This window comes from Trichosurus vulpecula, chromosome 4, assembly GCF_011100635.1.
Source record: "Trichosurus vulpecula isolate mTriVul1 chromosome 4, mTriVul1.pri, whole genome shotgun sequence".
Classification (NCBI taxonomy): domain Eukaryota; kingdom Metazoa; phylum Chordata; class Mammalia; order Diprotodontia; family Phalangeridae; genus Trichosurus; species Trichosurus vulpecula.
This window is the reverse complement of record NC_050576.1, coordinates 390,973,372-391,000,625: the sequence shown is the minus strand read 5'-3', so window position 1 is coordinate 391,000,625 and position 27,254 is coordinate 390,973,372. Positions and strand designations below refer to the sequence as shown.

The 27,254-nt window shown below is 37.6% G+C and overlaps 1 protein-coding gene across 5 annotated transcripts in view; it reads right to left on the bottom strand.

Annotated features, from left to right (window-relative positions):
- Positions 1 to 27,254, bottom strand: part of MCF2L (MCF.2 cell line derived transforming sequence like) — a 382,905-nt gene that overhangs the window by 47,622 nt on the left and 308,029 nt on the right. For all 5 annotated transcript variants that reach the window (XM_036753319.1, XM_036753316.1, XM_036753315.1 and 2 more), the window contains 2 exons: positions 21,713 to 21,803; positions 5,514 to 5,633 (listed from right to left, as the gene is read on the bottom strand). In XM_036753319.1, the coding sequence (XP_036609214.1) occupies positions 5,514 to 5,633; positions 21,713 to 21,803 (211 nt within the window). The remainder of the gene's footprint in view (positions 1 to 5,513; positions 5,634 to 21,712; positions 21,804 to 27,254) is intronic.

Below are 27,254 nucleotides of genomic sequence, written 5' to 3'. Positions count from 1 at the left end.
CATCAAGTTTCACATTTTAATCAATCGACAAGGAATGATCAATACTTCTGACATTTGTATGAAGTCACTTACCTTCTTTTAGCCTCTGTTTCCCTATCTGTAATATTAGAGGGTTGGAGTGAATGGTTTTTGAGGTCCCTTCCAGTTCTAGATCTATGATCCTAGATTCCATTAATTAAGTACCTACTATATACTAAGCAGCATGCTAGGGATACAAATACAAGAGTGGAACAGTTCCTGCCCTCAAGGAACTTAATATCTACACATCAGAAATATATGGTTATGGCATTTAAATGATTCCTCTGCATGAACACAGTTGAGAGAGAGGGCAGGTTTTTATTAGTGAAACTGGAACCAAATTATCCAGGGCTTATTTTCAGTTTTTGCTATGTATAATTTTTTTTCTCTTTTTTCACTTAATGAAACTCCAAGATTTTAAATAAAAAAGTCATTGCTCTGTAAGATATCAAGTAAGTCTTCCAAAATAGGTCCTTAGATCTATTTCACATCTGTTTTGTATTAGCACCCTGGCTATTGCTAACTATTTATTGAGATTAAAAATAGCGTAATTTATATTAGGAAATCAGAAGAAAATGTATTTAAGAATGGAACTCTCCAAAAGAGATTTAGTCAGCCCCTATTTTTGTCCTTCTACACCATTCTTTAGTGCCCTCCAAGCAAACTTAACCTAGAGAAAAAGAGTAAAAGAAACTTCCCTACATTTCTTTCTCATTATTCATGCATTTTTGTGGGAACCTTTTTAAATTCCTTTATTTTAGGTTTTCTTTTTTAAATTTTTTTTACTCATTTTGTACTTAAATACAAAAGACAAAAAAGAACATTTCTACGCACACAGCACAACATAAAAGAGGATTCAATATAAAACCATAAATTTCCATTTCACACTGTTTATTTGAAAAACTATGCTACCCTGCTTTCTGTACTTCCTTTTAAGTTTTCTTTTGTTCTCTGTTGTGCATTTGTTTCTCCCTTTCTCCCCACCCCACCATGAAGAAGGCTTCCATTAGACACAAATATGTGTGTGTATGTGTGTAAAATCATACTATACATATTTCTATTCATCAGTTCTTGCTCTGGATATGGATACCATCTTCCATCATAGGCCCTTTGTAGTTGATTCAAGCATTTTAATACGCAAAATGAGCAGCGAAAACCAACTCAGACTCAAATTCAGACTCAGACTAAAACTCTAGATTCCTTTTTTGATGACAAAGAAGATCAAAACTTACAGCCAGAAGAAGTCAACAAAGTCAAAGAGCCTACATCAAAAGCCTCCAAGAAAAATATGAATTGGGCTCAGGCCATGGAAGAGCTCAAAAAGGATTTGGAAACAAGTAAGAGAAGTAGAGGAAAACTTGGGACAAGAAATGAGAGTGATGCAAGAAAACCATGAAAAACAAGTCAATGACTTGCTAAAGGAGACCCAAAAAAATACTGAAGAAAATAACACCTTAAAAAATGGACTAACCAAATGTCAAAAGAGCTCCAAAAAGCTAATGAGAAAAATGCCTTGAAAGGCAGAATTAGCCAAGTGGAAAAGGAGGTCCAAAAGACCACTGAAGAAAATACCACCTTAAAAATTAGATTGGAGCAAGGGGAAGCTAGTGACTTTATGAGAAATCAAGATATTATAAAACAGAATGAAAGGAATGAAAAAATGGAAGACAATGTGAAATATCTCCTTGGAAAAACCACTGACCTGGAGAATAGATTATTGGACTACCTAAAAGCCATGATCAAAAAAAGAGCCTAAATATCATCTTTCGAGAAATTATCAAGGAAAACTGCTCTGATATTCTAGAACCACAGGTTAAAATAGAAATTGAAAGAATCCACTGATTGCCTCCTGAAAAAGATCCCAAAAAGAAAACTCCTAGGAATATTGTCACCAAATTCCAGAGCTCCCAGGTCAAGGAGAAAATACTGCAAGCAGCCAGAAAGAAACAATTTGAATATTGTGGAAATACAATTAGGATAACACAAGATCTAGCAGCTTCTACATTAAGGGATTGAAGGGCTTGGAATATGATATTCCAGAGGTCAAAGGAGCTAGGATTAAAACCAAGAATCACCTACCCAGCAAAACTGAGTATCATGCTCCAAGGCAAAATATGGATTTTCAATAAAATAGAGGACTTTCAAGCTTTCTCAGTGAAAAGACCAGAGCTGAATAGAAAATTTGACTTTCAAACACAAGAATCAAGAGAAGAATGAAGAGGTAAACAAGAAAGAGAATTCATAAGGGACTTACTAAAGTTGAACTGTTATGTTTACATTCCTACATGGAAAGATGATGTGTGTAATTCATGAGACCTTTCTCAGTATTAGGGGAGTTGAAGGGAATATAGACAGAGGGCACAGGATAAGTTGAATATGAAGGGATGATATCTAAAAAAATGAAATAAATTGAAGGGGTGAGAGAGGAATATATTGAGAGAGGGAGAAAGGGAGAGATAGAATGGGGTAAATTATCTCACATAAAAGTGGCAAGAGAAAGCAGTTCTGTTGGAAGGGAAGAGGGGGCAGGTGAGGGAGAATGAGTGAATCATACTCTCATCAGATCCAACTTGAGGAGGGAATAACATACACACTCAATTGGGCACCTTACTCTACAGGAAAGTAAGGGGAAGGGGATAAAAAAAGGAGGTTTGATAGAAGGGAGGGCAGATAGGGGGAGGAGGTAATCAAAGGAAACACCTTTGAAAAGGGACAGGGTCAAGGGAGAAAATTGAATAAAGGGACAGGATAGGATAGAAGGAAATTTAGTTAGCCTTTCACAACATGAGCATTGTGGAAGTGTTGTACATAATGATACATGTGTGACCTATGTTGAATTGCTTGCCTTCCAAGGGAGGGAGGGTGGGTGGGAAGGGAAGAAGGGAGAGAATTTGGAACTCAAAGTTTTAAAAGCAGATGCTTAAAAAAATTAAAAAACAAAACAAAACAACAAAAAAAGAAATGATGAGCAAGTGGACTTCAGAAAAAACTGGAAAGACTTATATGAACTGATGCTGAGTGAGGGGAGCAGAAACAGGAGAACATCGTACACAGTTACAGCCACACTATGTGATGACTAATTTTGATAGTGTTGGCTCTTCTCACCAATGCAAGGTTCTAAGACACCTCCAAAAGGCTCATGATGGAAAATGCTATGCATATCTAGAGAAAGAATTATGGAGTCTGAATGCAAATTAAAGCATACTATTTGCTCTCTCTCTTTTTTGTTTTGTTTCTTCTTTCTTGTGGTTCATTCCATTGGTTATAGTTCTTTACAACATGACTAATGTGAAAATATGTTTAGTATGAATGTATATATAGAGTCTATAAAAGATTGCACATTGCCTTGGGGAGGGGGATGGAGAAAATTTAAAACTCAAATGCTTGTGGAACTGAATGTTGTAAACTAAAAATAAATTAAAATTAAAAAAAGAAAGATATATCATTTAATTTGAAGGAAAAATTTGTATGTGTGAGAAAATGAGGTCTAAAACTATTTTCTGTGGCCCCAAAGCATCCTACAGATCTGATAATCCTTTCTTCTTCCTCTCTTGGGGTGGAGATAGTCACAGTGATTACCTATTGATCTTGTAAACAAAAAAGTTATCTTTGACTTATGATTTTCAGTATGTTGAGGCTACATTTGACCAAGGGCAAATAGGTGGAACAGTGAACAAAGCACTGCGCCTGGAATCAGGAAGACTTATTTTCCTGAGTTAAAATCTGGCTTCAGACACTTAACTAGCTGTGTGACCGTGGGCAAGTCACTTAACCTCAGTTTTCTCATCTGCAAAATGAACTGGAGAAGGAAATGGCAAACCACTTCAGTATCTTCGCCAAGAAAACTCCAAATGGGGTCATAAAGAGTCTGACATGAGTCTCCAAAAGTACTCCATGAGTACTTTTGAGACATGAGACATGAGACTCCAAAAGAGTCTCCAAAGTACCTTCTAGCTCTAAAGTCCTATGACATTGGGCTCTGTCTATGAAACGGTCATTGGGTAATAATCTATTTTAACATAAAGAAGAACCGAAGGGAGAAGAACGGCTACAAATAATATCAAAAGGAAGTATATGTGATAGAGAGAAGCTCCTGGAGGCAGGAACTCTCATTTTGTCTTGGTATTCCCAGCATCTAGCCCAGGGCCTAACACATAGGAGACATTTGACAAATACTTGTTGACTGATTACAAATAAACAATTTAGTCTTTTGTTGATCGTTGTTCCATCACCTCTGTGATCCCACTTAGGATTTTTGTGGCAAAGACACAGGAGTAGTTTGCTATTTCCTTCTCTAGTTCATTTTACAGACAAGGAAACTGAGGCAAACACAGTTAAGTGACTTGCCCAGGGTCATACAGCTAGTAAGTGTCTGAGGTCAGATTTGAACTCATACCATTATTTTCCCTAGTCTCTAGTTGAAATTTATCATTTCCTTCAACTATTTAAAACATTATTTTGAGAAGGGGTCCACAGACACCATTAGACTGCCAAAGGGGTCCATGACATACAAAAAATGTTAATCAGCCCTTGACTAGTGGGCTTGAGCCTGACCATGGGGATTCATAGGTAGGTGTAGAGCTTGGAAGGGCTCCAGAGGGACTCTAGTTCACAGATGTCAAACTTAATAGCCTACAGGTGGCAAGTGGGCCCTCAAAACTCCTACTGCTGCCCGAGATTAAAATCTAATTGGGAAATCTTTAATAAAATAAATAAAAATACAATACAACATAGATTGTGTTGATTTGTAGTTTCCTAGGTCAGCATGTTGTCCACAGAGGTTCATGTCTTCCAACTCTCTCATTTTCCAAGTGAATTGGTAACTTGCCCAGGGTCACACAGGTGTGGCAGAACTGGGGTGGAAACATTGGGCAGGGGTCTTTGCACAACATCATGCTGCTGCCCAGGTTGGGTGTATACAGATCCCTTCTCTTAGTTTTGATGGAGATAAGTTTGGGTGGGGTTTTTCAAAAGGGGTTTTACTAAGGGGAAGGTAAAATAAAGCATAACCGAAATCATAATTAATGAGTTACAGAGTTAGAAAAACCCATCCTAAATATTATAGTCTAGCCACAAACGTCTTAAAGGAACACCCTGTTCTATTCTGATTCCTCACACTCAATTCTCTCCGGAAAAATCAGCAGAGAGTTTGGTTCTAATTTCTATTATGAGGTTCAGGTCTTCTACCTCTGGTTCTAGGCTAACATCTAGGTCTGTCAATCTGGGGGATACCTCAAGTTATAGATAATTTATGGAGGTCTAGAACTCAAAGACTAACCAATCAAACCTTTCCCAGTTCAAGTTCTAATCACCTTTCCAAATCTCTTTAATGACATCCTTAGGATCCTCCCTGGGGAATAAGTATCTAGAATCTTATCAAAACAATTTTACAATAATTATCAATGCTTTAGGCAATTTCCATTGGTGACAAAGGAAGAGATTCCTTTCCTCACAAGCCTATCTTTGGGGAAAAGATCAAGAACTGAAATACTTACAGGTACCTTCATTTTAAATTCATCTCTATTGAATTTGAAAGCAATGTCTGAGAGAGTCCTTTGTAAAAATCCTGTTGGGCGTAGAACAAGGACAAGTTGCAGGTTCCCTGGGAAAGATGCCTGTAAGTAAAAAAAGAAGACATGGCTTATAAATAACATATGCTACCACAGCCTTAGGGTGTAGTTAAAACTCCAAGTATAATATAAAAACACCAATTCAAAAAAATCATTAAGTATTTTCTGAGCACTTACTTGTATCTCTATTGGGCCTCCTCCCCCACAAGCCCTAACATAGCATTGGATCCACATTGATGTTTATTTATTTTAGTCATGTTCGAGTCTCTGTGACCTCATTTGGGTTTTCTTAGCAAAGATACTGGAGTGGTTTGCCATTTCCTTCTCCAGCTCATTTTACAGATGAGGAAACTGAGGCAAAGAGGGTTAAGTAACTTGCCCAGGGTCACCCAGCTAGTAAGACCAGATTTCAACACAGAAAGATGAGTCTGGATTCCTGACTCCAGGCCTGGCAGTCTACTGCCCATTGGGTCCAAAGTAGGTGCTTATTAAACATTTGTTCACAGATCAATAATGGAATATTAATTTAAGCAAAAGAGACTGAGATATACAATTTACTACAGGTTTCAAGGGATGAACATATAGTTGATTAAAGAAAAATTATACTAAGTAGGCTCATGATGACTTCTCTTTCCTAAGTTCACTGGGGAAAGGTTCTTGGATTATACATGCCAGTTACTGCGGGTGACTAGATGATTTAGCTATCATTTTGAGCAAACTAATTTTAATGGGCGAAGATGTTTATATTTGGGGCAGCTAGATGGTGCAGTGGATAAAGCACTGGGCTTAGAATCAAGAAGACTCATATTACTGAGTTCAAATCTGACCTCAGACACTAATTGTGTGACCTTGGGCAAGTCACTTAACCCTACTTATTTCTACTTCCTCATCTATAAAATGAACTGGAGAAGGAAATGGAAAACCACTCCAGTATCTTTGCCAAGAAAACCCCAAATAGGGTCATGAAGAATCAGACACAACTGAAATACCCAGACAACAACCATAAAGATGTTACATATTTAAAACAACAACAGCATCAACATAGTTTTGCATGGCTCAATAAAACAGGCAATTTGGAGTAAGTGGTCATATTTGTGCTTTTCTGATGCAAGAATGGAAATACATCATGCTGGCTGTGTAGTAAGCAGTACTGCAGTAATATGGAAAAATACAATAACTCAGGAAAAGTTTCTTTATATTACTGTCCACTGAAATATTGTAGTAGACACTGAGAACATTGTAGCTCATTAATGGATTCTAGTAGAGGTGTTACTAGCTCTCTATTAGAAAATCCAATGGTTTGAAAAGCTCTTTTAGGTTATAGGGATACAGTACTTAAATACAAATCTATCAGTAGGCAGAGATCTATAAATTCTCTTAGAAACAGCAGAGGACAGGAAACCCTTAGAAAGCATCTACGCTAATCCCTATATCAAGCACAAATCTTCCTTTACCACATCTCTGACAAATGGTCATACAGCCTCCATTCTGAAGCCCCCAGTGATGGAGAATCCATGTCTTCCTAAGTGGTCCCCTTCTATTTTTCAGACAGCTCTGTTTGGAAATTCTCTCTTCTACTGAATTGAAACATGCTTCCAAGAAAGTACTATAACTTTACACCTACTAGTTTAAGGAAAACAAGTTTGATCCCTCTCCTAAGCAATAGTTCTTCAAATATTTGAAGATAAAACTATCCCATCTCTTTTATGCCTTCTTACTGGGAGCCTAAACAACCATGGTTCTATCAGCTGATCGTCATGTGCTCTATTTTGAGTTCCCCCAGCATCCTAGTCACCCTGGAAATGTTCTAGTGTATTGACATCCCTGCTAAAATGCAGAACCTTAAACTGGACATGCTACTCCAAGTGGAATCTATCTGGTTCAGAATTCAGAAGAGCTATCCCTTCCCTCATTGTAAGCCCTAGATTTCTATTAATGAGCCAAGTACTGAACTGGTTTTTTGGGGAAGCTATGTCATGCTGTTGAGCTCACAGTCCTTTAAAAAATTCTCACCTATTTCACATGAATTTAGTCCAGCCATACCTTCCCAATCATACAAAGGATGGCTAGGATGGGGGATGGGGAGGAGGATGTGGGAGGAGTGGTGGTGGTGGTGATGGTGAGACTGAAAATTCTATGCCTCCTGGTGTGCAGAAATGTTATTGTTTTACTGTGACTGAATGCCTTCTGGCTCTATGTGGGCTTATAAAAGCCAACAGACTTTCTGCAGGGAGAGCAAGGAAAACCTGAAATCCATTTCAGCTCATTATCTCGCTCTTTTGCTTCTGCGGCTGCCTCACTGAACAAGCCCAATCCCCAAGGCATTTGCATGTTTGATGTAGCCAAAAGCAGGGTTGGATGAAGAAATTCTTTTTAAAGAAATGCTTACTTCCTTGAAAGCTAACAGGAAAAGAAAAATACTCCACTTCCCCAATTTCTTCAAGAGAACAATGTGGCAATTTTGAGTGAAATCAATTAATTTCATAATTTGACTGCAACTTTAATTACTGTATAAAAACCAAATCTGTAGGGTTCAGTCTTAATCTACGAGTAATAGAAAAGACAACAACCTGGTTGGTAGATGACCTCATGGTATTAAGATCTGAGGTTTCCCCAATGGATTCCTATACATCAGGGCAGCCTGTGTGGAAAATTCTGCTAATTAAAGCAGGAAAGTGTTTTTGGAGCCAAGAAGCACAGGGTACTAAGGGAAATAAATATACTTCTAAAAAAAGGATGACCAACTCCCTCCCCAAATCCTAGATTGCAAATTAAAATGTCCTTCATTTTACTTTACTTCAAAAATATTTCCTTCCATACATTTCTGGAAATGTACGCTCCTAGATACATGGGCAGAAAACATGAAAAACACATAATAAGATACCCTTACTCATACAACTCTCTATTATCTGTGGCAAAGGAGACTATGGAGAAAATGGAAAAACAATTCACAGCTAAATACCACACTTCATCTTCACCAGTAGTTTCAATTACCTTCCCTCCAACCTGACCTATTTATGTATTTTATCCATTCAAGCCTTCACACTTTTGGTCATGCTGAGCTCCTACCAGGGATGCCTTTCTTGTCCTATCTACTCGTATAAATTCTTTGAGGGTCATTTCAAGTCCTACATTCCCTCTGAAACTTCCCTGTTTTCCCCAAGTCCTTACTCTCCCAGGAAAGCTCCAATTGAGCCCTCCTCAATTTCCCCAACTGCCAATCATCTCTCTCTCCTCTAAAGTCCAATAGAATTCGCTTTATTGCTTGTACCAACTTATCCAGCATTTAATCATATGCTGCCTTGTATTGTTATTCAACTTTTCATGAAGCACCTTATTTATTCAGTTAGACTATAAGTTCACTGGGTCCAAGAACCTCACCCACATGGTTTTCTTCATCTTTCAGAGTGACCTAGAGCAATGCTATGGACATAGTTGTTTCTCAATAAATACTTCTTTGATGAACTGGTTTGATTGGAGCTCCTATTAAATTGTAACCTGGTGGCAATTACCACTAAGTGCCCCCAACTTATGTAATTCAAGGTACAGTTGTTTGCAATAGCGGATGTAACCACAAAAGTCTAATTCACTGTCTAGGGTCAATTTCTACTCTGAAAGTTTGAAGGGCTCGATTTGTCGATGCTTTTTAACAAGTGAAAAGTTACAGTAGTCTCATGTTATCTAGAAACCTGAGCTAAAGGTTGAATAGATCATTCCAAATTATTCTTCCATTCAATTATTGACGAAATCTTGTAACATTTCTGAAAACAAATCTTAAGGCTAGCACAAAGCACAAAAACACAATTCATAATTTTACCCTAATCAGAAATTAACACAGCACTCTGTAAATAGCATATAGTGGGGGTTCTATAAATAAATGTGGATAGAAGATACATGGTAGAATAATCTTAGAATTTTAGAGTCTACACTGGAAAATCTGTTAATAATGAGATGCTTTACTTTGGGCGCCAATATGCACACAACGCCATCCCCCCAAAATACAAGCTGGTGATTACCTTTGGACTGACTACATTCACATATTTAAAACCTAGACCCTTAAGTGAAACTTTGTAGTGGAAAAATAAAAACAAAAACAAACAAAAAGAAGACATTAACAGTAAAGAGAAAGCCCCTGCCTGCTTTGCCTGTTCAGATATTTGACCTGAGTACGCAGTACATAACGCAAAAGCCATGTTTTATGTCTGAAGACTTACGCTTTTCTAGGTCACCTTTAATGAGTCAAGAGCAAACTTACACCTTTATTTATGAAACTAACACTCTTATTTAGGGAAAGGAATTGTTAGTGATGTCTTTTGTGAGGTGACACAGAATCACGTCCTCTGAATTCCCACAGATCAAGTTTTGGCAAACCACATGATTATGCCTCAAGGGCACTTAAGTGGCAGCAGGGATGGCATATTTCAAAATGTAAGCTCTTTGAGGCAGGTTGAGCTTACTCATTACTATTACTCTCTTCCCAAGATCCACGCTCAATGTCCCAAGCAGCTTACTTTGACTAAACTTTTAGATAAAGGAAAGAAAAAAGGTGGATTATCAAATCAATAATTTTATTTTCTGTGCATATTTTTTGATAAAACCAGTCACCCAAGTGACTGGTGACATTATAAACAATGTCTCTGTCTTTCTATTTTCTAGTTTAGGATTTTGCATGTTTTTTTTATTCAGAAAATTCAACTGATTATCTGTGATGGGGAAGGCATTGTACTAGGTGCTGGGGAAACAAAAATAAATAAGACATTTCTTTTTCTAAAAGTTTATAATATGGAAGAGGAGATGGTAGAGAATAAATATATGTTAAAATATTAAAGGAGAGAAATACAACAAAATTGATAAAGTGCTAGAATGGTTTAGAGGAAAGAAAAATCCACATTCCACTGTTGAAGGGAGGAGGACAGATGGTCAGGGAAGGCTTCATAGAGGAGGTGATACTTGACTTGAGCCTTGAGGTAGGATTTCAAAAGTGTAGGGTATGGCCTAAGCAAAGGCAAAGAGGTGGAATAGGGTAGAAAGAGTCTGGGGAATAGTGAAGAATCCCATGTGACTGAAGCATGGAGAGTATAAAGGAGAGGAGTGAGAAATAAACCTGGAAAGGCAAGTTGTGTAGGCAGAATGCCCACGGCTTTGAATACCAGGCTCTAGAGGTTAGAAGGAAAATGGAGAAATCATTGAAGGTAAGCAGAGAGACAATGTGATCAGAGTTGTGTATTAGCAAATCTACTCTGGAAGAGTTGTGTAAGGTGTGGTGGAACAGGAAGAAACTGGAGGTGAGGATGTTATGCAGGAGGTTCTCACAATAGTTTACACGAGAAGATCTGAACTAAAATGGTGGCAGAAGGAATGGACGAGAGGGGAAAGACATCACAGACATTAGAGGTATAAACAACTGTACTTAGGAACTGGGGGCTGTGCTGAGGAAAGAGGAAAAAAGTACTCTTGAGGTTTCGAGCCTCGGTTAAAAATGCAAGAATATTAGTGTTAGAAAAAGAGATAGGAAAGTTAGGAAAGAGGTCAGATTTCAGGGAAAGGTAATGATTTTGGTTTTAGATATGTTCTATTTGACATGTTGGTATGATACCCAGTGGAGATATTTAACAGATGGTTGGAAATACAGGAATGGTGCTGAAGATAATTTAGAAGTCATCCAGATAGAGTTGAAAAGGCTAGAGGCAAAGTCATAGGGAGGAATTTTTACACCCAGAGCAAGAAGCAACCTCACAGTTGAGGGAAAAAAAAAGGAATGAAGACCACCTCCCAGGGGAGACAGAGACCCCAGGACAAAAGAGTGAGTAGATGAGGTCTATCTGAAAGAATGTTGTTTTGCCTTTGTTCAATTGTTTCAGTCAACATTTAACTCTTTGTGACCCCATTTGGGGTTTTTTTTGGCAAAGATACTGGAGTAGTTTGTCCTTTCCTTCTCCAGCTCATTTTACAGATGAGGAAACTGAGGCAAACACGGTTAAGTGACTTGCCCAGGGTCATACAGCTAGTAAGCATGTGAGGCCAAATTTGAACTCAGGTCTTCCTGACTCCAGGCCCAGCACTCTATCCACTGGGCCACCTAGTTGCCCATATCTGAGAGAATACTGATCTCATTAATAATCAGAGCTCTGGTAGATAATATTCTTTTCACATCTATTGGTAAGAGGTGAATTCTTACCCAAAGAGGGATAGAGATAGTTATAAAAGATAAAACAGATAATTTTAATTACACAAAATTAACAAGTTTTTTTCACGTACAGAAGTAATGCATCTAGGATAAAAAGGGAAGTAGTCACCTGCGGAAAATCTTTGTATCAAATTTTCTTTAGAAAGTATACGAGATATAAATATAGCTACAAAGATATATATATGTACATATATATACACACATGCATATACACACATATAACATATAATATACATATATATACAATATATAATATACATGTATAATATACATACATAAAATATATACATATGTACATATAAGATCAAATGCCATTCCCCAATAGATAAGTGATAAAGAATATGAAGAGATAATTCTCAAAAGAATGGCAAACTATTAATAGTCACATTAAAAATATTCCAAATCACTAGTAATAAAAGAAATGTAACACAAAATGACTCTGAGGATTCATCTAGATAACAGAAGATGAGAAGTCAGTATTACAGGGGTCGGAGAAAGATATGTATATTAATACACTGCTAGTGGAGCTATGAATTGCTATAATGATTCTGCAAAGCAATTTGGAATTATGCAAATAAAGTGACTAAGGTGTCCATATCCTTTGGCCCAGAGATTCCACTACTAGGCATATACTTTAAGGAGGTCATTTGTAATAAGAAAGGCTCCATATACATCCAAATATTTATAGCAGCACTTTTGGCAATGCAAAGAACTTGAAACAAAGTTAGTCATAAATTACAGAATAGCTAAACAAATTTTGTTGCACTAATATCATGGAATATTATTGCTGTGCTGAGAGAAATAACAAACATAATGAAAAGACAAGTGTGGAAGCACATTAACTGGTATGGAGTGACGTAAGGACAGCAAGGCAAATAATACACACAATGATTGCAACAAAATAAATGGAAAGAACCATCACCGTAAAATACGAAGGTTGTAAGAGTGTTAAGAATAATCTTGGCCACAAAGAAGAGATATGAGAATACATCTGCAGAGGTGTTGGGTGATCCACAGATGTGGAACACTACATATGGTGTCAGAGTTTATTCATGTGTGTGTAAGTTTTGCTGAGACTTTTCCCCCGTACTTTTAAAAAATTATTATAGAAGACGACTCTCTGGGAGACAGGGGGAAGGAAGAATACAGGGAGAAATATAAAAACAAAATCAATAAAAGCTATTTTTCAAAAAATATAATATCCTTTAAAGCAGAAACTGCCTTGCCTTTTATTTTTGTATCTCCAGAGTTTAGCACAGTGCCTGGGAAACAGTAAGTACTTAATAAATGCTTTTTCATTCATTTCAAAAAAAATACAGAAATATATCTAGGTTGGGGTGGTGAGGATTTAGCCCAGGGTGCCATTATTTAGAAAATACTGATGACACTTGCATTCCTTTTGCAGCATACAACAATTGTGGTTAGCATCTAGTTACCAAGAATAATTTCTGCTTTGGCTGCATTTCTGGTGATCTCACTCATCTTGTAGCATATTCCCACCCACTCAGGAGCAACTTCATATTATACTCCCTAAATTTTGACTGCTAAAGCCACAAAAATACCTAGTTAGAGCTCTCTTGATAAATAAATATTAGGGTAGTGTGTTCGAAGGTGGCAATTGTAATAACATTTCAGTCTTTCTTATGTTTCGCTAGGTATTAGTAAGATCAATATAACACATATCCTATCTATAAAAACCCTGTTTACATTATCTGCTTTTGAGTAGGGGTTCTAGTAGGGTTCCTTCCAAGTCTGAAATTATGATGTGGGCCTTGGCTGCAAATACAAAGTTGGTGGGGGTGGAGTGGGGGTGAGAGTGTAATGTCCCCTGACAGCAGAAATTATTGCCTTTTAAAAATATTTTTAGCATCAAACTGTGCCTTTAAAAGAGAAGGCATCTAATAAATGTGCTAAATGGAATTTGCTGGTGTGAACGTAATCTACAGATAAAAGAGAAAGGAATTGGAAACATAGAATACATGTTTTTTTAAACAATAATTTCATACCACTACCTAAGGTTGGAACTCCTCTCGTACAGTAATACACAAAATCCAAATAAGTTTCTTTGAGAAATTTGAGTTTTGCAAAATAGTTTTTTTAAAAATCCTGCTATAGAAACTTCACCTGTGTCTAAGTGCAATAGATTTCAAGTGAAAGGATCTAGATTCAAATAACACTTATTATTTGTATGAATTTCAACAAGCTGCTTAATCTAGGTATTGATTTTCTCACCTGTAAAATGAGAGAGTGGACTAGATTGTGGGTTAACTTTTTTGTGTCATGGACCCCTTTGCTTATCTGGTGAATCCTATGGACCGCTTATTAGAATAATATTTTTAAAAGCATAAGATAAAATATATAGAGGTTTAAAGGATACAAATTATATTGAAATACAATTATTGAAAAAAATTTTTTTTAAGTTCATGGACCACAGTTTAACAACTCCTGGAGATGGTTTTAAGGTCCCTTCCAGCTCTAAATCCATAAACCTATGATCATTCAGCCAAATTTTCCATCATTATTCCTAAGATGGAAAAGTAACCAATTACATACATCCAGCAGTAAGTCATTTCTATAATTATATTTTGGTACCTTTCTATATAGTTAAGTAGAGTAATGGACCCAAAGGCAGAATTTCTAAAATCTTCCTTCAATGGAGGTAAGAACTCGACTCATGTTTCCTAGATTTCATATGGTTATTTATTTTGAAATATGGACATATAAGTTTCCTCTACAAAGTCCTATCCTTATGGTCCAGTATGATATGGAAGTAACCCTTATGCTGGAAAGGTTTCAAAAACAGACTAAATCTGTTTTCTGAGACCAACCTAGCAAAGAATGAAGAATCTGATTACCAGTAACTGGCTAGACACGAGGGCATGAATTCTTTAGTCATGGAAACCCACGAAACAAAGCCAAATATAGAATTAACCTCAATCACCTGTGGCCCCCTTCCGCATGTGTTGAAATGGAGGCGGAAAAGAGGGCAGACAGTTTTGGACTTTAAAAGTTTATGAACTTTAAAGTAGCTGTAGGTACTCTTAAATGTGAGAATCTTGTTCAGTGACCAATGAATGGACATTGGAGGAACTGGATCATATTAAACTTGACATTCCACTATAAATAAAACAAAATAATGGGAATTACAGCTAAATTGAAGGCTCACTCAAAGGCTTTTCTTGGAGCAGAAAATAAAGGAATTGGTAGAATAGGTTTTATTGTTTATCCAAAGGCAACAAGAAACACTAATGAAGATCTTGACATGCTCTCCAAATTAAATCAACATATACACTTTAATTCAGTGACTTCAATGTGAAGGTAGGAATAGGTGAGGACAGCAAGAAACAGAAAACATGGACCAGGGAAAAGGAATTGAAAGAGGCTATCTGATTTTAGTAACTCTAAATTCCTGCTCCCAAAGCCTCTTATTGGTCCACTCAATACCAAGTTCATAATAACCCCCCAAACCAAATATACCAAGTATCCCAAAATAGAAGCTTGTATTATCAACTCAGCCTGTAGTGCCAAAAGTAGCTCTAAAATTAGAGCACATTTTGTAAGTGTTAAATTTCATTGTAGTTGCCAAAGATATTTACTGATAAACAAGAATTATTGCCAACCCTCCCCCTCCTTTTTTTTCATCACCATGTGGCAAACTGTGACTTTTTGGTTTGGGGAGTGTATTTTCTATGCAAGAAATTCAGTGAGTGACATTACAAGGTGACACATTTTTTTATATATAGCAACTCCCAAAAAGTTTGATAAAAGTCATTTTCTGGTCATCTTCATTCCATTTTTCCTCACCCAAAACTCACCTCGGGCCTCCCAGTCAGGAACCCTAGGTTCCTGATTGTGATCGTTCTCCATATCTAATTCAGACTCAGGCTAACCAAGTTGTTTTCTGTCTCTCTTTATCCCATGCTGCCGTCGTTACTTGGCCCCCATCCCTTGCTGCTCCCTTCCTACATCTTGTTCTGGGGCAGTAATCAAATCAACGCTATTATTCCTGGAAAAGAGGAGTCATTCACAAGCAGAATGGTTTCAGAAAAACCTGGGAAGACTTATATGAACTGATGAAGTGAGCGGAACCAGAAGACTATTGTACATGGTGACAGCAGTATTTTAAGGATGACCAACTGTGAAAGACTTAGCTTCTCTGATCAGCACAATGATCCAGGACAATTCTAAAGGACCCATGATGACAAAGACTATCTACCTCCAGAGAGAGAACTGGGGAAATCTGAGTGCGGATTGATGTATATCTTTTTCACTTTCTTTATATTTATAGGGGGTGGAGGTTGTGTGTTTTCTTTTTTGCAACATGGCCAATATGAAATATATTTGCGTGACTGCACATGCATAATTGATACTATATTGCTTGCCTTCTCAAAGGGCGAAAGAGAGGTGCAAAGGAGCGAGAGAATTTGGAAGTCAGAATTCTAAAAAAAAATGAACGTTAAAAAATGTTTCATGCTTTTGGGAAATATTTAACAAAATAAAAAATGTGATAAAAATCTAAAAATAAAACAAAAATAAATGTGTCCTGAAAAGAGGAGTTGCTCTGTGGCTCCTCTCCCTGTTCCTATCAGTTCCCAGACTAAAATACCCCTTCTGGGCCATCATTCTTCTATATGTATTGTCTTCCCCTATTAGAATGTAAGTTTCTTGAGGGCAGGGATTGTCTCATATTTTGTATTTGTACCTGTAGCACATGACACTCTGCCTGGCACATAGTCAATACTTAATAATAATAAATATTTTGTTTTTCTTATCTTCATCTACACTAAATTAAAGAGAAGTTGTAGTCTCAATTAGATGAATAAATGAAAAAGTATTTAAGTTTAGTATGTGCCAAACACTGCCCTTAGTTCTAGCTTATAATATAAAGCAAAGACAATAAGGCAGTGGCACAGCAGATAGCACTCTGGGCCTGAAGTAGGGAAGACCTGAGTTCAAATTCAGCTTCAGACACTTACTAGCTGTGTGACCGTGGGCAAGTCATTTAACCTCTGTTTACCTCATCTGTACAATGGGGATAATACCATCACCCATCTACTTGTGAAGATCAAATTAAATAATAATGACAAAGTGCTTAGTACAGCGCCTGGCACACAGTATGTGCTATACCAATAGTTACTGTCATCATCATCATCATTATTCTCGAGGAACTTAAACTCTAATCAAAAGGTTCCTAACCTGGGGTTAACGATTTTTAAAATCATTTTATAACTGTACTTCAATATAATTTGTTTCCTTTATAGTTACATGTATTTTAAGCATTTAAATCCATTATAAGGCATATATGACTTCAGAGTGTGAAAGTGGACCATGATAAAAACACATTAAGGACCCTTGCTGTAATAGGTAGGGAGGATACTCGTACGAAGGAAGTCACATATTGTTGAAGGGTGTTATAATATGCCCCATACTCTGGGAAGCTCAGAATTAAAAGAAAGTAGGAATATAGAAATAAAAAGAGCGGGTAGCAGACTTCACTACAAAGAAAAGATTACATTGAAGAGACTGTAAAACAGCTTTGCACTTTTGCCCTTTACCCTAAGATATCAATTCATTCAATTAACATTTTATGGACCTGCCTGTCTGGCATTGTGGCAAGGCCCTGGGGATATCTAGATAGATACCTTGCAGTTCCCCTTCTTCTTAAGAACTTAATAGGGGATATATGTATGCAAATAATTAGGAAACAAAAGAGAGTGAGATCAATTCAAAGAAGATGCCTTTCCAGGTAAAGAGATGGGAGAAATTTGAGGAGGGAGAGATCAGTTTCACTTGGGAGTGGGATGGGGAGGGGTTTGTGGAAAGCTTTCTGGAGCAGGTTCAATCCGAGTTAGATGAGACTTCAATAGACAGAGATAAAGATTGGAGTAGAGCTTATTATGTTATCATTGTTCTGTTGTGTCTGACTCTTTGTGACCCCATTTGCGGTTTTCTTGGCAAAGATAGATACTGAGGTGGTTTGCCATTTTCTTCTCCATCTCATTTTACAGATGAGGAAACTGAGGCAAACAGGGTTAAGTGACTTGCCCAGGGTCACACAGACAGTAAATGTCTAAGGCCAGATTTGAACTCACAAAGATGAATCTTCTTGACTTCAGGCTCAGACTCTACTGCATTACCTGGCAGCCCTTATAGCTATTTATACCTAGCATTTATTCTCAGTATTTGGGGAGTTGAAGGGAATAATATACACATACATACAGAGGAGAGGGCACAGGATGAGTTGAATATAAAAGGATAATATCTAAAAAATAAAATTAACAGGTGAGAGAGGAATGTACTTGGAGAAGGAGAAAGGAAGAGGTAAAATGGTACCCCTTATCTCACATAAAAGAGTCAAGAAAAAGCTTTTACAATGGAGGAGAAGGGAGGGGGTGAGAACCTTACTCTCATCAGATTTGGCTTAAGGAGGGAATAACATACACACTCAACTGAGTATGAAAATCTATCTTACCCTAAAGGAAAGTAAGGTGTAAGGGATAAGAAGGGGGGGATGCTAGAAGGGAGAGCAAATGGGAGGAGGGGGTAATCAGAAGCAAACACTTTTGAGGAAGGACAGGGTCAAAGGAGAGAATAGAATAAATGGAGAGAGGGATAGGATGGCGGGAAATATAGTCTTTTACAACATGACTATTACGGAAGTGTTTTGCACAACTACGCATGTATAACCTATATCGAATTGCTTGCCTTTTCAATGAGGGTGGGTGAGGAAGGAGGAAGGGAGAGAGAGAATATGGAACTCAAAGTTTTAAAAACAAATGTCAAAAAAAATTTTTTACATGCAACTGGGAAATAAGATACACAGGCAATGGGGTATAGAAATCTACCTTGCCCAAGAGGAAAAAAAAGAAGGGAAGGGGATAAGGCGGGGCGGTGATAGAAGGGAGGGCAGATTGGAGGATCAGAATGCACATTGTCTCGGGGTGGGGGGAGGGGAGATATGAGGAGAAAATTTGGAACTCAAAATCTTGTGGAAGTGAATGTTGAAAACTAAGAATAAATCAATTAATAGAAAAAAATTTTACATATACCTAGCATTTATATAGTAGTTTAAGGTTACAATTATTATCTTGTTTGAGCCTCATGACAACTCAGGAAGGTAGGTATTAATATCCCTGTTTTATGGATGAGGAAACTGAGATGGCTAGAAGGTAAATGACCTGCTCAGGGTCATACAGCTAGTAAGTGGCTTTGGTTGGATCAAACTCAGGTCTCCCTGACTTGAAGTTTCAATCTTTATTCACTTTGCCAGCCTCTTGTTTATCATCTAGCCAAACACTAAGAAACTAGTCAACAAAGTGAATTCACTTTAAAGTAGGTATTTACATATCCCCTGGGTGCTTTTACTTATTATCCGATGAAGATAGTGGTAGCAAATATAAATATATGTACATATATGTTTATAATTTATATATGTTAAATAATTTTAATATTTAATTTTAAATTATTTTAATTTAATTAAAACATTCAAAATAGTTTTAAATATATGTGCATATATTTTAAAAAATTCTTTAAAATTAAAAAAGAAATAAAAGTTGGTTATAAAGAATATGGCCTCCTGTCAAAACTGTCTAATATTTGGATTCCCTTTCAAAAGATTTTGTAATGAGAAGTTTACTTCCCAAACTGGGAAGCAGCATTGGAATAGGAAAGCAATGCCAAGTTGAAGGATAATTCCCAAAGAATTTGGTGAACAAGCTTTAGGGGGACAAATTAGGAAAGAAAAACAAACTGAGGAAATTCTAGGTGAAGATTAATAGGTTAGAATAACATCTACCCACATCAGAAAGATGTAGGACTCAGCATTGGCAGGATGCTGAAGGAAACTGAATGACAAAGTACATAAGGAAAAACTGAACAAGTAGGAGTGTCTTTATATCAAGCCTTCAATGTAGCTGCCACTGTTAGAGGCTCCATACTTTTATTTTTTAATATATTTTGTTTTTTCCTCAATTACATGTTAAAACAATTTTTAACATTTTTTAAAAAAGTTTTCGGTTCCCAATTTTCTCCCTTCTTCTTCGCTCCCTTTCCTCCTCCCTGAGATGGTAAGCAATCAGATATAGATTATTATGCCATACTTTTAAAAGGACAAGAAGCCCTCAGAAAAGATTCAGGATTCAACCACTGGAAAACAAGACTGAAACTGAAAAGTTAAGGGAACTTTGATTATTTAGCCTGGCGTGCATAAGTTTTAAGGATAACTTAAAAGCATTCAAGTCTATGATGGATTACAGTCAATTCTTGCTTATTCAAATGAAATTGTGTGTGTGTGTATGTGTGTGTGTAGTGCTTTGCAAAACTTAAAAGTGCCATATAAATGACAGCTATCATTATTCTTATTCAGAATGAAGCCTGATCATTCCTTTGCTATGATGTAAGAGCCACTCCTTCAATAGATTGGTAGATGAAGGGAAAAGAGGCAAAATTTAAGTCATGAAAATTTTCCTTCTCTAGCATTGATGACAAGCTTAGTTGAAGGGGAGGTGGAAAATACCTGCTAAAATTAAAGTTTTCAGATTTTCTGCTAATTTCATTCATCCATGTAAAGCCACTACAGCAAAGCACAAGCTGGCCTGCTGTTCCCCATCTTGACTGATCTTCATCATTCATTAATTCAAATAAATATTCATTAAATGCTCACTAGGTACAAGGAACCATTCTAGGCAGCATCAAAGAATAAGGTTTCAAGAAGTCTAGCTCTGTAGCTGTCAGTATCATTGAACATGGGAATGAGTTACCAAGGTAGGCTGGGACATCTCTTTCTGCCTTTGAAAATGAAGTATATTCTCTTCTGACTTAGGAGTCATCCGCCAGAAACTCGATTTATTCCTTTACTGAGCACCTAGTATGCAGGTAAGGTACTTGGCTAGGCATTGTCAGTGATACAAAAGAGTTTATGGTCTAGGAGGAAAGTTAAGACATATACACAGATAAACTACAGCATACAGCAGAAAACGCCAAGTGCCACGAAGGAAATATGCTTATAATGCTGATGTTTCCTTAAAGGTCACCAATACTAGGATTAGAGCATTCTGAGTGCCAGAAAAAAAATACACAAAAGAAGCAAAAAGAGACAACTCAGTATATATTTTTTCAATTAGGAAAAAAAAAACCTTAGAAAAATACTCTCTTAAAAAAGGTAGCCAAAAGATTCTGCTTAAAATAAGTTGGCTAGGGAATAAAAAACATGACAGTATCCAACATCACCATCATATTCAGCCAGTTCTAGCCATATGGATAATTATTTCCCTGCTCAAGACATAACAAAATCTACTAATATCAGGAAAATAATAATTTAAAACAAGGTATTTGTTCATCTTCCTCAATTTACCTTGTTGCCATAGTGAATTCAAATTGCTTTCCAGCTATATGGGTCCCTAAGGAAGTCATGGCAGAATGGAGAGAAAGTGTCTCTTGGAGGCAGGAAAACTTGGGTTTAAGTTCTGTCTTTGACCCATACTACTTGTATTCGCTGTCACTTACCCTCCCAGTAACCCCTGGGGCAGCTCTCTGGGATCTAAATTTACTAACAAGTTGCAGATCTGCATTGACAGAGGGCATTTCTGCTTAGGGAATTACTCACAGGTATGGGGAAAATAAGGATTAAAATGAGCCCCTAAGAAGTTTGAAAAAATAGCTCCCTTCAGTGTCCATACACTGGATAACTGCCTATATAACTGCTTAGACCTCACGAACACCATCTCATCCACCTCAGCAGTACTGCTGAGTCTAAGTTGCAAGTTCCTGCCTGGGTATATGGCTCTTTGCCCTTATCTGCTGAGCCAAAGTGGGCGAATAAACTACTGCAGTAGAAGTATCAAAAAAGACAATGCCTTACAAGAAAAACAAATGAGTGGCACCGGCCACACAAGCCAACAAGAGCCTACAGGACCTTTAGGAATCTTTCAGAACTTACTGCTATCCGAAGGACAGAGGCTTTCACAGAGGTCCATTTGTCTTGTCTCCGGTCTATGACGAGGATAAATCCAATTCCAGTGTCCTGTAAACTAAAACAAGAAGACAGGAAACATTATTATCATTACTGTAGTTAGGCAGAAAGACAAACCTTTTTAAATACATCTCTAAGAAAGCTTCAAAGTAAAATGACACCTCTTATATAATAAAGCTTTTACCATTCTGCATTGCAACATATAACTCCATGAAAAATATGCCCATGAAAAGACTGCAGCATTTCCAGAGGGTTCCCATGCAGCCTCATTGAGTCAGTTCAGGAGCAGTCCTTATCCACAGACAAACAGATTTTTGTACAGCTCAAATATCCATTTCCTTTTTTAGCTCAGTATCAACCACCTCACATTCTGAGGATCTTGGTAAAACCTATCATTCATGAAGCTGAACACGCTGGTGCTCCACAGTGGAGAAAAAACATGGCAATCTCTTTCTCTGTCCACTGGCTGTTTAACCCTTTCAAAACAAGTTTTATGATCCTAATGTCACATTAGTCCTAGACTCTGAGGTTTTCTTGTTCTTCCATGTTAAAAATTTGCTCTCAATGGGGCTGTTAAAATCACTTTGGGAAAAAATCCCCAAGGCTTTGGAGGGCTCACGAGCATCTGTCCGAAAGAAGACACAGAATATGCGTCTTTGAAATAGCCACATCTGTGAGAGGGATCACACACTTTAATTCTTGTATAATGATGCCCTCTGCTCTTCCACTCAGCTTAACTGCACGAGCTACAGCCACCGAGTACAAATGAAAGGTCTGCTTCTGTTGGGCGATTCCACAACCAAGCCAATTGGGTAATGCCAGCAGCTGACTGGCAGCCAATCCCAACCAGAAGGGAATGTGACAGGCAGGCTCAGAATGGACTGCCTTGAATTGCTAATTTCTGAAGCTGGAGGAGTAGATTTAAGTGACAGCCATTGCCGGATTTAAGTAACAAAAAGAATTGTGGGGGAAGAGCACACACAAATTAGGTCGCTTGTGTCCGAGCTGTTATATAGCAAATGCTAGCAGATAAATGCACGTAGAGGATGTCTAAGAAGGATCCCTCGCAGTTCTAAAAATTTAATGATGATGATAATACAAAATATATACATATGTCATTGGCTCACTGCACCCATCTGTCTATAACTTGATGATGGTTCCCAAATGTTTACAGTAATTTAGCTAAACAGTAGCAAAATACTTCTTGTTTCATACAAAAAAATACTAGTTTTGGTCCACCATCACTTTCCTACAGTAGTTATTAAACTGTAAACTTACACACTCTGTGGTTGACTATAATAACAGATTTGATTTATGGTCAATTATTAAATAGTGTATCGAGTAAAAAACCAGCTTCCTATCCTTTTCTTTTTAATAGCAAAATGATCGTTCTCTTGATTTATAAACCAGCTTTTCTCAAAAGAAATCAAAGTATTTGGGGGTGTTATCTTCTTTATGGCATATATGTAATGGAACTAGAAAAAAAATTCTGATTTTGCATTAAGAAAAGTCCAAAGTTCAAGATACTATCTCATCTTAGTGAGTCAAGAAATAGAGGCAGGTACCCCTAATCAAGGGATCCAGTCCAGCATTCATTTTACTAACTATGCTTTTTTTTCTCGTTAGGTTGTAATACACCACACACAAAAGTCTCCAAGAGAATAGGTTTAAAATTAAAAAAAAATTAACGGACATTTATTTTCTCTCCTTCTTACCCTCCTGTCCCTACAATGAGAAAACTAATGCTACTATCACCACCACCACAACAAAAAATAAACCTTTTTTTGCAAGTATTTTTTATCAGATTTTTTATCTTTAGTTTACAACACTCAGTTCCACAAGTTTTTGAGTTCCAAATTTTCTTCCTCCCCCTTCCTTGTCCCCCGCCAAGACAGTATGGGATCTGATATATGTTCTACATATACCTTCGCATTAAACTCATTTACACAATAGTCAAGTTGTAAAGAAGAATTATGACCAATGGAATGAATCATGAGAAAGAAGAAACAAAACCAAAAAAAAAAGGAGGAGAAAAAACAGAGCAAATAGTTTGTCTCAATCTGCGTTCAGACTCCATAATTCTTTCTCTGGATGTAACTAGCTCTTTCCATCATGAGTCCTTTGGAGCTGTCTTTGAACCTTGTATTGCTGAGAAGAGCCAAGTCTATTAAAATTAGTCATCACAGAAGCAATATGTCTGTGGTTGTATACAATGTTCTCCTGGTTCTGCTCCCCTCACTCAGCATCATATCATGTAGGTCTTTCCAGGTTATTATGAAGTCCATCTGCTCCTCATTTCTTATAGCACAGTAGCATTCCATTACATTCATATACGACAACTTGTTCGACCATTCCCCAGTTGATGGGCATCCCCTTGATTTCCAATTCTTTGCTACCACAAAAAGAGCTGCTATAAATATTTTTGTACATAAGGGTCCCTTTCAATAAACCTCTTTTTAACAAATATGTATAGTCTAGCAAAACAAATTCTGACATGTTCCATATCCAAAAACTAGATGTTGCATTCTGTACCCTGAGTCTGTGACATCTGTCAGGAGGTGGGTAGTATGTTCTAGTCATGGTTGTTCTGGGTATTGATCAGAGCTCTTACGTCTTTCAAAGCTATCTATCTTTACAATATTTTTACTGTATAAATTGTTTTCCTGGCCATTTATAACAACATTCTCCTCTCAACCCCCTACTGTGAAGCCTGTGATTGAACCACTGTAGAGAGCTCCTAGTGAGGAAACTTCTTTTGCCAAAGTAGACTGGCAAAAGTTCTGGAACTTAAAGGCTTACAGAGTTAGTCGAGTCACTGACCATTTAAGGAATTCAACAGCAGCAGAACTAAGCCCTCAACCCACATCTTCCTGACTCAGTGGCCAACTTTCTTTTTTTTGCAGGGGAGTAAGGGAGGCAATCACGGTTAAGTGACTTGCCCAGAGTCTGAGGCAGATCTTTTGCCTCTATTCTTACCTAGCCTTTAATTACTGAATGGGCGTGGCCTCAGGCAAACTGAGACTGGGAAAGACCTTAGCTTAAAAAGGCCAAGGTCTCCCATCGCATCTGGAGCCATTACCAGTCATCCTGACCTATGTCTTGCCACTGGATTCCAGTGACTCTGGAAGAGAGAGTGAGGCTGGTGACTTTGCACAGCCCTGCCTCACTTAAATCCAATTCACTTGCAAATGAAGACATCCCCCTCCTAATGTCATTGGTCCTCTTTGACAACAAAGGATGACCAACAGTCTGAGGCTGGGTTTGAACTCAGGTCCTCCTGACTCCAGGGCCTGTGCTGTATTCACTGCATCACCTAGCTCCCCCTAACCTTCTGTCTATGTCATATTGCCTCGGTAACCTATAGTAACTCAAAATTCTCCTCCTCCCCTTGAAATAAATCCTTCTCCAATATCTTATCAGAGCACGGAGAAAGCTCCAGACTCTCCAGGGTCACGCCAAATGGAACACAAGCTGGCAAGACTTTGAGTATGAGACTGTGACGAGGAAACATGAAACAATTGGAAGAATGCTAGAGGTGGAGTTGGAAGAGCTGGTCCAAACCTTGACTTCTGCCCTTCCTATTGTGTGACTTAATGATGTCGGCAAGTCATTTAATCTTCCTGGAAGCTTTATTTGTAAAATGAGAAGGCTAAGCCCTTCTAGCTTCCAAGACTGTGTAATTCTAGACATCTATCATCCACTTATCAGACTAATTAAGTCAGAATAAGCTTAGTTCATCACCAGAAAGTTGCCACCTCATTATATGTATGTGCATATGCATATACATGTACATGCACGTACGCATGCATATATGCGCAGAGGTATATAGATTTATGCGAGTATGTGTATGTATATGTGTGTATATAGATAGATATAGATATAGCAGCAACTCATTAATGACAGCTTGAGGAATGGAAGAGTTGGGACCTCTGTCAAACAAGAGCATAATGATGAAGTAAACATCTTTGAGATACTGAAGACATTACTTAACAAAACTCTGGATATTCAAACAGAATATTTTGGGGACAGTTTTGAATTTTTTGTTCAGAATTGCCACACCTATGGTTGCTCCCTCATGTTCATTTAGCACCTGGCTGGGGCCTGTGAATAGGTGCTAAATAAAGGTTTGCCAATGTTATGATGTTGGACTGCCACTTTAGGATTTGGGGGTATAAGGTCAGCCTTAAAAAAATGCTGATGGTTTCCTGTGTAATTTATGTGGTGGCCAAAAAGGAAAGCAATAAGGTCTTAAAGTATGATTGTACTGCTTGCTTATTATCTAGGCAGTTCTCAAGTACAGTTACTTAAGTCTCAGAGCATTTAGTCCATGATATGGACAATGACATTTTTCCTATAAACTCTGTACCCTTTTTATAATAATACAAGGTATCCTAAAAGTCTTACCTTTAACAGCTCAAAGCTAAATGTTTTTAATAGTGTTGCTCTTCATTCATTTCAGTCACATCCAACTCTTAGTGACTCTATTTGGGGTTTTCTTGGCAAAGATACTGGAGTGGTTTGCCATTTCCTTCTCCAGCTCATTTTACAGATGAGGAAACTGAGGCAAACAGGGTTAAGTGACTTGCCCAGGGTCACACCACTAGTAAGTGTTTGAGGCTGGATTTGAACTCAGAAAGATGAGTCTTCTTTTCTCCAGGCCCAGCACTCTATCCATTGCACCATCCAGAACTGCCCCTCAATAGCTAAAAGTTATATTAAAACTTTTGGGATCCCCTCTATAAGGCAGATAAGTGGCACAGTGGAGAGAAAGCTGAACTTGGAGTCAGGGAGGCCTGAGTTCCAATCCTGGCTCTGTGACCTGTGCTCTCAGATTCAGTTTTCTCGTCTGTAAAATGGGGATAATGATATCATCCACCTCCCAGGGTAGTTGTGTGGATCAAATGTGATAATATTTCTTTTATTTTTAGTCTTTTTTTTCTTGGGGGGCAGGGGAAGCAGGGCAATTGGGGTTAAGTGACTTGCCCAAGGTCACACAGCTAGTAAATGTGTCAAGTGTCTGAGGCCGGATTTGAACTCTGGTCCTCCTGACTCCAGGGCCGGTGCTCTACTCACTGCGCCCCCTAGCTGCCCCGTGATAATATTTCTAAAGCACTTAGTACACTTCGCGGTACATAGCAAGCACTATAATAAATGTGAGCTATTATTCGATAACATATGCAAAGCTTTTTGCACACCTTAGAGTGCTATGTAAATGCTAGCTATTTCAATCCTAAGTAATGCTATTAATTTTAACCTATCCACTAAGATTGAACATCAGTTAGAGAAAGATTGAAAGAAACAGAACTACCTTAGGACATAGCAAGCCCTTTATCCACTACATTTCAACCAATTTCTATCAGCTTACCCCTGAATTTTTATGACCCTGATCGTTTTATTATAACATGAAACATGGCAAGGCATGTATTGTTTTTGTTCAAGTCTGACATAAAGCTCCTAAGTGATGCTTCAGCCCAGGGGTGGAGAACCCCTTAACAAAAGGGTTTGTTCT